Here is a 15,449-nt window from a genome sequence, read left to right as displayed (position 1 = left end):
TCCAACTGATTGCTTTAGCGTCATCAACCTCACAACGGCCGATCGTCAACTGATAAATTTCCCATGTTCTTTTTATAATAAACTATAAGCTCGCTTTTTCGGTATAAAATCACTTTCATAAGCTTTTTAAAACATTTCTCGCTGTGTGCTTAATATTATATGTAAGCTGAAGGGATTATCCATGTAGAGTTCTCTATTGATAAATTGAAATAAAATAGTTACAATACTTCTACCACGATTCAAACAAAGCGAAGGTTTTAACCAAACCAGTGCAAAGGTCTTTTCATACTATCTTTTGTGGCATTTCGCCACTGGTAACAACTGGAGAAGGAAGATCATTCACGTATCACATAGAATAGATACTTAATTATTAAAAACTGTTATGTTGAATTAAAAATGCAAATGTGTATACGCTTTGTTATATTGATAAAGCACTTTGCGTAAAACAGGGGTCAATTGGGCTTAAATTTGCGAGATAAAATGGCGGCAATGAAGAGATTAATGTGTGTTTGTCAAATAAAACGCTTGACTGCCATTCACCAAATAAATATCGCAAATATATCGTACCATGCTGTGGGAAAAATTGCTTCTTCCACATCGATAAACAGACTCGAATGGTTTGCCTATTTTTTATATTATGTGATTTCTTTGACTGATTAGAATGAATGTAATATTTAGATAACGATTTCTTATTCCTACAAATTCGCTAACAATTCACGATATTTCACAACATATTGAGCAAAGTGGATATAAAGAGCAATAAAAAATGTACACAATTTTGTGTCTGCTTGTATTTGTTTTTTTAATCATAAATTCAACCCTTTATTTACCATATAATTTAAGAACTCATCTACATGCTCAATTTAGGTTAAAATCAGATAATTACACACTCCAATTCTTAGCGAATTATTTGTATTTAATACTATAGAGAACCACGGTGATATTAATATATTGCAATTATCGTTTCAGAGATTTTACGCGTTGTAAAATAAAGCTCAACCTCCGTTTGAGTATAATTTGTTTATTTCAGATCTAAAGTAAATCTACGTGACGCCATTTTAAATAAATAAATCGTAATTAATAACGGTCTTATACAAATGACACACCGGCAAGTCAAAGTTTAGACAAATGAATGGATCACTTGGTAATGTTTCGCCGAGATAAATGATTCAGAGTTACAATTTACGTAACATCCGTTCCTTTTACACACTGATAATAAACAGGAAAAGTGACAAACACTTCCTAGAATTACTGACATGATTAAAATTTTAGTAAAAGTTGGAAATTATATATTTTTGGGTGAATGAATAGGTAAGTATAAGTATATCGTTACCTAATATAAAATATTGTATAAGGAAATTGTTAAAAAAATGTTATGACGATTCAAAAGTGCTTTTATAAGATGTCCAATTAAACAAATAAATGTTTGAGTTTGAGTTTTGTACGTTACAAAGAAGTACTGATTCCTGATATTCTTATTAATTTACAAAAAATTGAGTTGATCTAATATTTAAGTGATAACATTTCTCTTCCTAAAAAAACACAACAAATTTATTGCAATTAAAATTGCCTTTATAACTTCATCAATAACCTTGCGGAAAAAGGACAAGGTAAGGTAGGTACACTTATCTCCCAATTTATCTTACTTGTACAGACACCTCGGGACCTAATTGGCAGAAACGAATCGTGTCGGATTATAGAAATTAAGCTTTCCCGGATTATTTATGAGCACGATATGGATCTTACATTTGTTAAGCATTCGAATTTGCATATGAATGGATATTTGATACGAACTTTAGGTGTTTTACAATGTAAACCTGAAATACCTCCAGAATACCATTTATTTATCTTTATTCCTAACAGCCGTGAATTTGATGATCGATTTTATAGGTACATATACATATTATGTTCTATTAAACTCGTTATAATTTTTAATTATTTTCTTACCAATTCTTGTAAAGATATGAATGAATAACGTCATATTATTACAATAATTTCTAATCCCTGTCGTTTATACACAATACATAGCACAATTATTCGTAGTTTCACTTTTTCGATTAAAGCGTTTACCAAATCAACTGTGCGTTACGAACTTACGTTTCGTCCTGTAGGTATTCACATTGTATTGTAATCCGATGTGTCCATTTATTTCTCTATTTATATTTCAACAATAAAACGGATAAAACTTGTAGTATTTATCTATTAAAGCGTTTTTGGCCACTGTTTAGGTTTTACTGAATTTAAGGTTACGCCTTATTACGCCAACTGCACAAGAAAGAGAATAATGTTTCACAAGTCTGTGTATACGCATACAATAAGTTTACTATGAAAGAAAGAAAATACATTTAATCACAAATACAAATACAACATTTTATTACTTTAGAGTTTAGATGATCTACGATTAGAATTATTCCATCCATTTGTTATTAATTATTATCTTGTTTACTACTTTATTAAAAAAATCATGATTAAATGCAATTCTCGTTAAAACAGAACACTTTACAAAACTTTACTTATTCATATGATTAATACACAGATTAAATAGTAATGTTCTCAGTAAGGAAGATTAATTAGACTATTTTGAAAGTTGACTGGACTAGGGGCTAACTTTAATTAATTCAGTTTCATTGTTGTGTACTTTATTGACACACTCTGTGTAGCAAAAACTTATGTTATATATTGTTAATTAGTATTATTTTGGTATTATTAAATATTTATAAATATGTCATACATTCATAGCATTGTACATCTCATTAGATTATGGTTAAAACCAAGTTAAAACCAATGTCTGACCGACAACATTATTTTTGTTTGTGAAAAATTAAAAATATTTTTAAAATATAAAAACGTGCTTCTCTCTTTCATTCCTTCTACAAATATTATGTCAATCCGAGAAGTCAAATTCAAGACTAAAATCTTATATTACATATCTTTAAACTTTTTAATATGCTCGTATAAAAAGAAGAATGATCTTGAATGATTTGGTTTTACTTTTATTCTATAAGAATGTTGTACAATAAAGAATAAATAAATAAATAAATACATACATATATATTATTATCCAATTTAAATATCCTAATGGAAGTAAAAGGTGGTAAAAGTGTATATTCGCCGCAGCTAAAATAACAATTTCCTTTTTGTAGAAGTGACGGTAATTTCAAATGTAAATAACTTCACTTGTTTAAATTATGTGAACTGAAATAAATCAGAATTTAACAAGCTAGCTTGTGAGTTTGCGACTGTATATCTTCGTTAATTTTTGGAAGAAATAGCTTCATTAACGTACGCCAGTCTACTTTCCCGACTGCCTGTAATTTTTCATTAATTACTACTCCGCTTGCTCGAACTTTTAAATTATATCGGCCTTGAAACATTAATGTTACTTTGTAGTTAATATTCCTTAATTCAATGTTGTAATTAATACTCTAGCAACATAATATAAGTGATTTTTTAAACAAACCACTCAGTGCTAATTCGTTCAGGTTTCCCCGGGATAAAAGCTTTCTATCTGTGAAAAAATAATCAAAATCGGTCAGAAAGTGTCGGTTCTTATTTAGTACAAAATAAAAAAGCTCTTCTACTCGAGAAGTATTCGTGAAGATACTGATTTTATTGAAGGTTTTGTCGTAACGTGTCATTTTAAGGATTAAATGCCAAAAATGTCGGCCATTTTAAACATGATTATATAAAGATTAAGAACGCAATATCATCGAAAGCCTTATTTTTACAGATACCTACGGGTGGTTTCTATAACGATTTCTCTATCAATTTCTATCGTAATATTTGAGTAACACAAATTTTATCTACCTTTAAAAACAAATAAGCAATTAAACAAATTGTTTATTAGCTATCTCTCTCTTATAATCAACAAGTTAATTAAAGTTATATTGGCAGTCCTCCAAATTTTCTGCCTGCTAATTCCTTGTTGTTTACAAGATCGTAAAATGTAACTATTCAATTAGTACGTGCTAAAGTTTAACTAATTTTTAATTATTGTTTGTGAAATAACCTTCTTAGTCTCGGAAACATCAAAGTTTTAACTTTTGTCTAATCATAAACGTACTCTCAAAACAGCCAATCAAGCAATTCATTAGTGAAATTTTTTCACAAAGAAAAATAAAACTTCGACAAAGGTAAATAATGAAACAAGAAGTGTCAATACAAATTAATAAATCACGATATTTAATTTTATTAGCTCAGTTAACAAGAAACACCACCTTTCACGGAAAATTTATAAAAGGACCCAAAAAAGTCTCGCACAATTAGAGCAGAAATCAGTTGGAGAATAATATTGATAATGAAAAATTAATATACATTATTACGTTATAAATTTTGTCTTTTTGAAGTCAATTTCTAACGCCAGTCGCTAGCAAAGTTGCTTTATTATAGTCTTTGCTACTAAGTCAATAGTTTGAAAAGACAACGTAATTAATATTTCTTTTTTTATATTAAGTAATTGGATTAGGTATATCGATTCGAAAACAATTATAATCGAATATGTTTACGTATAGTAAATACAAAAATAAGGAATAATATTATTTCTAAGAGCGATGGTAGTTAAGTATGTAAATAAATTCTTCGAAGTTATTATATTGTTTTATGACCTTCAATATGTTTTTATCAAACTCAACTCTTTTTTTTGTAGCAGGTATCACAAAAATTTTACTTTACCTGATAAGATCAAAAGCAGTTAGCACATATTTTGAGAGGTTGCCGTTAAAACGGCTTCACTTCAGAGTTTAGTCGGTCAAAGGTAGCTTTTGCATTGCTAATAATGTTTGACGTAAGTGGCAAAAAATTTCATCACAATGAAGAAATTTTCAATAAGTATAACCAAGGTATTAGTTATACTAGTTATACGCCCGTGGAATATACAATGAGAGTTGTTAATTTATTTCGTTCCTTCTCATAATTACAACTTAAATCCATACTAATATTATAAATGCGAAAGTAACTCTGTCTGTCTGTCTGTTACTCAATCACGCCTTAACTACTGAACCAATTTTCATGTAATTTGGTATTGAGAAATTTTGATACCCGAGAAAGGACATAGGCTACTGTTTATCCCGGGAAAATGACGCAATCCCGGAAATCTCACGGGAACGGGAACTATGCGGGTTTTTCTTTGACTGCGCGGGTGAAGCCGCGGGCGGAAACCTAGTATAGTATAAAAAAATAAACAATGACTAGAGAGATATACAATTTTATAGTAACTAAACATTATGTATGAAGACTTTTTAATATGCTCGTATAAAAAGATAATTAAATCTATCCTATATTTGGATGTATTGTCAAATTTTATATTTGGTATTTAGCATTATCACGTTTCCAGAAATACACTACAAAAAGATATTCTGTCTTCTTTTTTAAAGTGTTTTCATATCGCTGTATACAGCTTGTAAGTAGTCGCTCTACGCCGTAGCAAAACGTAGCACTGAATAAGAAAATACGACGAACAACGACGAACATACGAAAAATGTTCTAAATTTGATACCGAAATATACTTGTAATATCTTTTATAAAAATAAAACATAAAAACGTGTAGTAAATGAAAATAATTTAATCAGTTTAAAAATAAAAACAGGACAAATTGCAATATTACTTGCTAATAAAAGCCTTTCTGTCTATGTCTCTAGAGTATTACTTTAAGAACAAAGTAAGGGAAAATAAAAATTCACTATGAATTTCCAATACACAATAGAAGAAGCTGGGTGCAAGTCGATACCGACTTCATTCATAAACCTTTGTCTCAACACCTCTAATGAAGCTAAGAAAAACGCGACGGCTTTGTTAAGTCCACAGTGATTTTTCCACAGCTATAAGAAATTTATCAGTTTCGAAATAAAAGATAAAATACGTAACAAGATACTTACATAAAATAAAATTGATATTCAAACTATGTTATTAAACGAATTCCATAAAGAAGCTCCAATTTAGAAAGGTAGTCATAAAATTGCAAATATAAGATTCGCAGTATTTCTGCTGTGTTTAAGGAACACCACGCTTAACTAACTATAGTTATTAAATGTCTATCTATAGTTTGTGTCTCATTTTAACGTTATTTTACCTATTCGAATTCTAATTAATATTATAAGAACTAAGTGTTTTGTTTGACTGTTTTAATTTACCTAACTGAAAGCAGACACTCGATCCATTAAAACAAACATTGAAAGCTACATCTATTAATCTAGCAGTAGTATTTTCTATTGTAGAAGATTTTATTTAGAAAAGAAAACACTTAAGTAGTTAAGTGTTTGTCTGTAAAAAAATCTTCGAATTGTAGGTACTCATATTGTCAAACAAATTTTTTTATAAAAAGAAATCGAAAAATCTACACCGTTGACTTACGTCACAGAAAAAACTGCAAATAAATAAAGAATCCCATAATTTTACTTCATTCAATAGATCTTAACCAAGAAAGCAACGGCACTTATGTTTCCAATTTCACTGTGAATATATACGCAGGATTAGGAATATCCTAATGGAAACGCTAACGTTCACTTTTGCAGTGGTTTAAAAGGAATAATTAATTATTATATTTGTTTTGCATCTACTTAACTACTACCTCCATAAATGTTTTTTTCATTAGTTTCTTCTGAAATAAAAGAAATATAATACAGATCAAATCAATCCACCAAGAAGCTTTACAAAAGCGATTACTTAAAAAGTCGTAGGTAATTTATATTTAAAACATAGAAGCATAATCGAAAAACATATAAGTTTACAAAATTATATTTGGTTTTATTTGAGAACTCTTGGAATTTGAGTAGGTAGGTATATCATATGGAACAGGACTTGGAAGCGATCGGTGTAAAGAATTGGAGATCCCGGGCAAGGGATCGCGGGGTCTGGATGAAAGTACTGGACCAGGCCAGGGCCCACTCGCGGCTGTAGAGCCTCAGATAGGATAGGATAGGTAAGTATATCATATCCCATTTTGCTATATTACCAGGCACCAGCATATATTTCGTAAATTGAATGATTAATTAATAGGTATCAATCTGTTAATGAATCACTATAATAATTAACTAAAATCAGAAATCATATCAGATTTGCAAGCTCAGCGAAATTAATAGATAGTCAATTATTAATGAATAAATTAATATGAATAATTCCCAAATACTACGTTAATAATAACTTCATAACACACGAATTAATTTGTAGAGTTTATTGATACATTTATACGTTTATATATATACGTTATTTTAAGTTTTGTTACCAATTTTATAGAACTTACTGTTATTGTTATTATTAAGTTATTAAGTAATGTTATTTACTTTTCCCTTTTTAAAAAATATGTATCTATAATAAAAGTATTAAATAAATAAAATATGTTCGTGATCAATAAAACATCACGACAGTAGTAATTAAATGTTTTACGTCTTTATTCATTCATTAGTGGTCCTATTTACATAAAGCCTACGATCTTTATTACATTGATGGAAGCGTTCCGAGGGTGATAGACCTCGTAAATGAAAATTATTTATCAGTAAATAATACACGACAATAGAGTGGCGTCGTAATATGTTCTGGGTGTCGTAAACATTTATCGCTTTTAGATTACTTACTTATATTTTATAAGGTATTTGACATTGCATGTATAAGGATTGTATTACGTTTTTTCATGTATCCAAATAAAGTCCCAACACAAATAATTATCTTGTCTAGAACAATAATTAAAATAATTACATAAATAAATGAAGCCAGAAATAACTTTAAAATATTATGTATTTTTTTTTTCAACAGGGACAAGGACTTTGAATGTTGTGATTATATTTCCGAGAATATCATCAAAGACCGGCATTCCCGACGGAAGCTTCGGTTTTCATAAATCTGCTCTGCTTTGGACATAAAATTTTCAACAATTCTTTATTATTTGCCTATTATGAAAATATCCTTGCACAGCTAAATCCCTTAGAGCTCATAGCTGGCACATTTCGTGGCAGGAACATAAATATTCTTCGTGATCCGACTAGTACAGGCCATTTCTCTTCACCTGCTTGTTTACATAGTGCACTGCAAGACGTCGCCTCACGCCTGACAGCCAACAAATCGTCGCTACAGATCCCACTTGATTGGATTTTCTTCAATTTGCTCCCGTTTAGTACGTGAGATGTCAGTGGATGGGATTCAATTATACCGACAAACAATGTGTTATTCTGCGCTTAATTATAACACAGCTGAGCTTGAAATCTTGTTCTATAAATACGTATAAATTTAGACTTACTTGAAATTTATTTATTATTAATTTCGAGAATTAAAATGGAGCGATAAAATGAATTTTTTAATTACCAAACCCATTAATAACAGGATATTGACAAAATTCTAAGAACAAATACCTATCAGAATCAAAATATAAAGTAACTTCGAATAGCTAAGACATTTACCGATAAAATCGAATATGTTTGAGTCAAGCAGAGAATCTACTTTGCATTGAATTCACTCGTGCAGTCACTTGAATAAATTCCTATCTACGATGTCCAAAAGACATGATTTAACGACATTGGGAGCGTTAACAGTAAGGAAATTGCAGGCGGTAATGTGTTTATATTGAACCTTTCTGCAAGTCGAAGTACACTTCGAAATTCAGTTCTATTAGCCAGGTTTTAAGTCTCCACCGGGAACTTTACACAATACAACATAATATGAAACTATTCTAGTAGGTAAGTTAGTTGTTATGCTATGTTAGTTCGTCTTATTATATAATTTACCATTGTTTCCCTGGACGTAAAGTTCACATTAATGCTAAATTATTCATCTTTCCACCTGTTTGTCGACTGTATGGAAGGCGGCGTTAAATATTGTTCATCTTTGAGGCCTAAGCAGTACGCTAAAGTCATGTATTTGAATATTTTACCCGTTATTTCAGCGCTAACGACTCATGAAAGAAGAAATGTGATGACGTACATTCTGACCTTTGTTAGGAAGCTACAAAAGATTGCCCGTAGCCTTGAAGGTGGGAATTAGGAATATATTGAAAACAAGTAAAACGTAAACAAAACTCTTAGTGGGTATTAAAAATAAATAAATATTATTCTTGAATGATTTTACGGTTCCGGTATTTTGTAATCGTTTTTGTTTTTTATAAGATTGATATAATTATTTTATGAAATGTTATTTCATTTTGTTCCCGCTTTAGGCTTGGGAACTGGAATTTCTTTAGGGAAACTCAATATTCCGTTTAAAAACAATTTATTTTCGAGACCGACACACCTTTGTACAAAGATTTTTAGATAAGTGAAAAAAATACATTCTACCCGGCCAATAAATAATAAATAAAAAATGACAATCTATGTTGTTGAAGCGCATGATTGCTATAATAAGTTTAACAGGCGTAGACATAATCCTCCCCCCGGTGAAAAGCGTAGGTTTTCAAGCTTGAAGGTCTTCAGAAGTGGGCAGAGGACACAGTCGAACCAAAGGTCTTCGAACGCAACCTCTTGTAGTTTCGACGTCCGCAACTCGACAAACGCCATCTGTTCCATGGAATAATCGAAAGATACGTCCCATGCGCCAACAAAGTGGTGGAGAATTATCCTCTTGAAGCGGTACGAGGTCTCCGACGTTTATTTTTGATTTGTCAATCTTCCATTTTGTTCGTAGTTGCATTTCTGATATATACTCTTTCTGCCATCTCTTCCAGAAGTGTTGGCGGATTTGTTCAAGTCTGCCATATCTATCCAGGGAGCTCTCTTTAGAGTTATCCAATGAAGGAGCCGGTAGTGCATTCAATGGTCTTCCAATTAAAAAGTGCCCTGGGGACAAGGATAGGAAGTCATTCGGGGAAGATGACATGGGACATAGAGGACGGCTATTGAGAATAGCCTCAACTTGAGCAAACAATGTCGAAAGCTCTTCAAACGTAAGATGGGTATTGCCCATGACTCGCTTTATATGATGTTTAGCGGACTTAACCCCGGCCTCCCATATTCCACCAAAGTGAGGAGCGTAAGCGGGGATAAAAGAAAATTTTATTCCCTCCTGAGCAGCAAACTCAGACAGAGGTTCTTGATTAGCCTTTAGAAAATTATTTAGTTCTTTCGCGGCAGCAACAAAATTTTTACCGTTGTCGGAAAATATTTCGGTTGGCTTTCCACGGCGTGCCACAAATCTGCGAAGTGTCATAATATAAGCGTCTTTTGTCAAATCAGATACGACCTCTAAGTGAATTCATTTGAAGCGCAAACACACAAACAGACATAAGTAGCACTTAACTACTCTAGCACCGCGTCCTTTACGATTTAGAATGAAGAAAGGGCCCGCATAGTCCACTCCAACAGACTTGAAGGGAAAGTCAACGTTGACGCGATTTGCAGGTAAGTCAGCCATTTTTGGATTATAGGTCTGACCACGAAGACGTGTGCAGCTAACGCAGTTTTTGACAACGCGCCTAGCTAGTTTTCTGCCATTGACAGGCCAAACAGACTCGCGGATAATTGACAACAGAAGTTGCGGTCCTGCATGCAGAGATCGAACGTGTTCGCGTTCAAATAGAAGCTTCGTCACATGATGAGTTGAATCTAAGAATGGGATGCTTCTTTTCAAATTTATATTCAGATGAACTGAGCCTGCCACCGACTCTTATAAGGTTCCCCTGATGATCAAAAAATGGAGATAACGATAAAATATTTGACTTTGGGCTTAAAGGTTTACTATTTGACAACTTATCAAATTAAGAACTAAAAGTTTGTTTTTGGGACAGCATGCAAATAAAATTAAAGGAATTATTTAATTCGTCAATTGATAAAATGTCGGTAAGTTTATTGTTTTTATTTTGTTTTTTAGAGTTGTGTAAAAATCGTAAAATGTAACTAAAAGTTCTTTGAAGTTTTGTAAATTTAGAATATTTTTTAAAATCAAAATTAATTTCAGATTCGACGGCTGTATGGACATTGATTAATGCAAAATCTTTGGTTGAATAATGCACGGGCTCAAAAGACCTAAAGGATCGAAGATTCGAAATGAACTTGAGAGGATAAGTCTCTTTGTGATTTTGTCGCTATGAAGTGGAATTTCGATAGGAAAACTAAAGGCATCCTTCAATGGATCCCAACAAAGTCCGAGAGTGCTCGACGACTCACTGATTGTCAAATGTTCTGTATTAATTTCGTGTAAATTTTGGAACAAGTTTTTTGAATTAGTTTTATACTTTCGTAGAGGAAAACAAGCTGAATTTAGAGCGTTTGAAACTGAATTTTGAATGTATTTAAGTTGATCTTCATCATCACAGCCGGTGATTAGATCATCGACATAAAAGTCGTGCTGAATGATATTTTTGATTATTTCGTCCCCACATTCCTGTCCAACCACAACACAAAAAATATGATGGATTTGGAATAAGAGTAGGTGATTCAGATAGATGGCCCATATCAGCGTATTCACGAATGAATTCAACGTATTTCGATTTTAGTTCTTTATTTCGTCTAAGTCTTTTCTCAAGATTTAGGAATCGTTTTTTAGCTTGAGAGTATGAATCGCCGAGGCAGTCAGGTGAGTCCTTTAGAGGTAACTTCACACAGAATCTGCCGCTTTCTATGCGAGTGGTGGTATTTAGAAAGTGTTTTTCGCATGCTATGTCATTTTGACTTCGAAAAGTTTTTGGGGGAAGCTCTTCAGGCTCCCAGAATTTTGTGAGCATTTTGTGAGTTTCGTTACATGTAGGGTTTGCAATTCCGGAATGATTGCAATGAATTTCTTTGCTAAAATAATTGTTGATTGGGCCAGCTATTATCCAGCCGAATTTAGAATTTTGCAATTTAGGATTATTAGGACCTAAAGAAAGCTGTTCGCTGTTTAGAATGTCCCAGAAGATATCTGCTCCAATTAAAACTTCAATCGGAGCTGGCTTGTAGAACTCAGGGTCCGCCAAAGTAATAGAATTAGGTATTTTGAGAGCTTGAATATCAACTGGGGTCTTAGGTAAGCGGCCCGTCAATTCGTTGAGAACAAGACATGAAAGAGTGACGCTGTAGTTGCTATTTAGAGATTTTATTTGAGTGAGACAGCCTTCGTACACTGTATTAGAAGAATCATTGCCAATCCCAATGACATTTATTGCCTGCAATGGGCAAGTTCTTAGTGACATTCTCCGTTGCAGGGATTTAGTGATAAATGAAGACTGGCTGCCACAATCCAAGAGAGCGCGAACCTTTTCTACCTGCTTATTAATAGGGTTAAAAACTTCTATCAATGCTGTAGATAGGAGAACATGCTTGGACATTTGTCTAGAAAAGGCTGCTACAGATTCGTTTGGTTCAACTTGCTCATCTGTGCTGAAGTTGGCAGTGACGTCATCATTAGAATTATGGAGGAGAGTGTTGTGTTTTTGCTGGCATTGTCGACATGAACCCATGCGGCAGTCACTGACAGGATGCCCTTGTCTGAGGCAATTTCGACATAATTTATATTTATTTACATACGACAGCCTATCTTGAATGTTTTTAGACTTAAATGTAGGACAGTCATAAATTCTGTGATTTCCGTTACAAATTATGCAAAGATAAACTTTTAATTGATTTTGATTAGATGTAGAAAATGAATTAGTAATTTTCTTTTTATCAGATTGATTATTTTTTTGTGAATTTAGTTGTGAGAGACGTGGCGTGAATTGTAATTTGGAATTATTTTGTGATTCATTATAAGTGCCAACCTTATTGCGATTTAAAGATTCTAACACATCTGCACGGTTGATTAAAAATCTTTGAAATTGTTTCAAAGTTGGAATGTCATCAATAGTATTTCGATACTCTTCCCACTTAACAAGAGTACATTTGTCCAATTTAGAAGACAAAATAAATATTATAAGTACATCCCAATAGTCAGTAGGCTGACCCAGGCTAGACAAGGCGCGAAGATTTTTTGTAACATGATCGACTAAAAAACGTAGTGACTTGTCGGACTCACGAGTTAAAGATTGAATGTTAAGTAAAGAATCTAAGTGATGATCAACAAGAAGTCTTTTGTTATTATACCTGTCGCAAAGTAGCGTCCAGGCTGCCTGGTAGTTTGCTGTTGACACTTCGAGATTAGAGACAATCCGTGCCGCATCACCCTCAAGGTAAGAAAGTAAATAATGAAATTTATGTATATCAGTGATATTTTTGTTTTTATGAACCAAATTTGAAAATGTGTCGCGGAACTCTAGCCAACGGAAGTATGAACCATTAAACTTTGAGATCTCGATTCGTGGTAATCTAATATTTGAGTCTTGATGGAAAGAGTCTTCATTGGCCATCGATTTTCTACGATTTTCGTTGTCATTAAATAAATTATCATATTTTTTAATAATTATTTTAGCAGAAGCAATACTTTGGACGAAATCGTTCTCAATGTCGTCTCTTTCATCAATCTCGGAATCAAGATTTTCAGAATTTAGAACCTCAATCTCGGTCTGCAACACATCAAACTTTGTTGACAATGCTTCAAATTTGCTAAGTTTCAATTTAAATTCAGCCATTAATACTTCATCCATTGAAGTGGACTCGCTAATTCTGTCCAAATAATTTTTAAATTTTGTAATTTGGCCTTTAATAGCAGACCTTTTTGAATATGAATCTCTTAATAACTTTGGATTAGATTCCGTAGACATTTTGTAAAATAGTTGTATTGAATATTGTTATGAAAAGGAAGTATGTAATTACTTTCAAATTATGTAATTATTTTTCGATTAATTAATTATTTAAATGCACGTCAACAAGCTTGATAAAATTATGGAAGAAATAAAATGCTTATCTCACGCTCCTCGCTTGGTGGAAGCTGCCGCTGGTAGCCGGGCTGCTGCTGACACGCAGCTGCTGCGCAGAAGATCGTGCGAGCGATATTTAGTCGCCTGAGAAGACGGCTCCTGAAATTATTCGGCGAAGTGGCGTTTATAAGCGAGAAGGGGCGATAATATACGAGATTGTTGTAAACAAAAAATGAATTCAATTTTGAACAAATTAATTACGATTTACGTAAGGGAATGTGGCGTGAGGATGTGAGAATAGGTTAGGTAATAAATCAATTGCTATAATTTAAATTGTTTTATGGTTAGGAACGGAAGGAATTAAGGATTTGCACTTAACTTTGTATGAATTTTGAGCTGCACTCCGGCACGACACTTTAGATGTGGCGTTGTTCAGACGAGCAGGTTAGGTATCCCTTTCGGCAGGAATCAGTCCCAAAAAGATTGCGTAGATGTGTAGATAACTCATCCGTTTTTGGTCCTGTCACGGTCGCCAAATTGTTCCCGCTTTAGGCTTGGGAACTGGAATTTCTTTAGGGAAACTCAATATTCCGTTTAAAAACAATTTATTTTCGAGACCGACACACCTTTGTACAAAGATTTTTAGATAAGTGAAAAAAATACATTCTACCCGGCCAATAAATAATAAATAAAAAATGACAATCTATGTTGTTGAAGCGCATGATTGCTATAATAAGTTTAACAGGCGTAGACACATTTTTTGTTAATGATTAATTATATGTATGTATATAACACCGCTGCAAATAATATATTGAGATAGAAAGAAAAGGACTATCCGAAAAATTTGTAGTTTTTAAACAGCGACAAAATATAATTTGAGTTTTAGATTTTTTTTATAATAAAATCAACACTTAAATCGACCTACATAAAGGTAAGACATGTTAGTTAACAATAAATTCACTATTAATCGTAGTAAATTGCATGATACTTGGTATTCGGGGCATTTCTCCGCGGAGAATCTAGAACAGTAATTATTAAGGTTTACCAAGAATTTGTGGGAAAAGGCACCAAGAGTCGTTTATTATCCTTATAGAAATTATGCAAAACATTTCAAGTATTTAACTACCTATACTAGTTTTGCAGTTTTGTTCTAGTATTCAATTTTTGTTGTAATGAACGTTGTAATTAATATTATTTCCGTGAAACGATTTGCGATTTTCATATTATTTCGTAGAATGAAAGCCCAAATAACCGTCAGTAATAATATTTTTGAGAGGTAATAGACTATTTTTGTTACTTACTCTACATAAATAATAATCTATATATATATATATATATATCTAATATATAAAAATCAATGCCACTTTTCGTTGTAATTCCATAACTCGAGAACGGCTGAACCGATTTCGATAATTCTTTTTTTATTATATTCCTTGAAGTACGAGGATGGTTCTTATGTAGAGAAAACGTTAATATGTACCACGGGCGAAGCCGGGGCGGACCGCTAGTGAAATATTATCTATATTTCACTAGCGGTCCGCCCCGGCTTCGTCCGTGGTACATATTTACGTTTTCTCTACATGACATTTACTTTTTGTCCGGAGAACTGTATTTTTTTTTACAATTTTCACACACGGCACGATCTGATCCCATACTAAGCTTTCGCTTGTGTTATATTATGAGAACCAGATGGCTGATAAACATACATGTATAATTTGAAATAAATGCTTAAATAGATAATTAACACCCAGACACAGAGCAAACA

The 15,449-nt window shown here is 32.6% G+C and overlaps 2 protein-coding genes across 2 annotated transcripts; both read right to left on the bottom strand.

The window, feature by feature from the left end:
• Positions 1-9,180: 9,180 nt before the first annotated feature.
• On the bottom strand, positions 9,181-10,164 carry LOC123693003. Its single transcript, XM_045637870.1, has one exon. The coding sequence runs from the start codon at positions 10,123-10,125 to the stop codon at positions 9,373-9,375; it is 753 nt and encodes a 250-aa protein (XP_045493826.1). The 5' UTR covers positions 10,126-10,164; the 3' UTR covers positions 9,181-9,372.
• Positions 10,165-11,242: 1,078 nt separating this feature from the next.
• On the bottom strand, positions 11,243-12,352 carry LOC123693216. Its single transcript, XM_045638216.1, has one exon. It carries the CDS (start codon positions 12,350-12,352, stop codon positions 11,243-11,245), a length of 1,110 nt encoding a protein of 369 aa, XP_045494172.1.
• Between the last annotated feature and the right edge of the window lie 3,097 nt (positions 12,353-15,449).

This window comes from Colias croceus, chromosome 7, assembly GCF_905220415.1.
Source record: "Colias croceus chromosome 7, ilColCroc2.1".
NCBI lineage: Eukaryota > Metazoa > Arthropoda > Insecta > Lepidoptera > Pieridae > Colias > Colias croceus.
This window is presented reverse-complemented; position numbering and strand designations above follow the sequence as displayed.

Bases quoted from the DNA above. Each gene is read 5' to 3' on its own strand.
- LOC123693003 (XM_045637870.1), bottom strand. From the start codon at position 10,125: ATGACACTTCGCAGATTTGTGGCACGCCGTGGAAAGCCAACCGAAATA.
- LOC123693216 (XM_045638216.1), bottom strand. From the start codon at position 12,352: ATGGGTTCATGTCGACAATGCCAGCAAAAACACAACACTCTCCTCCAT.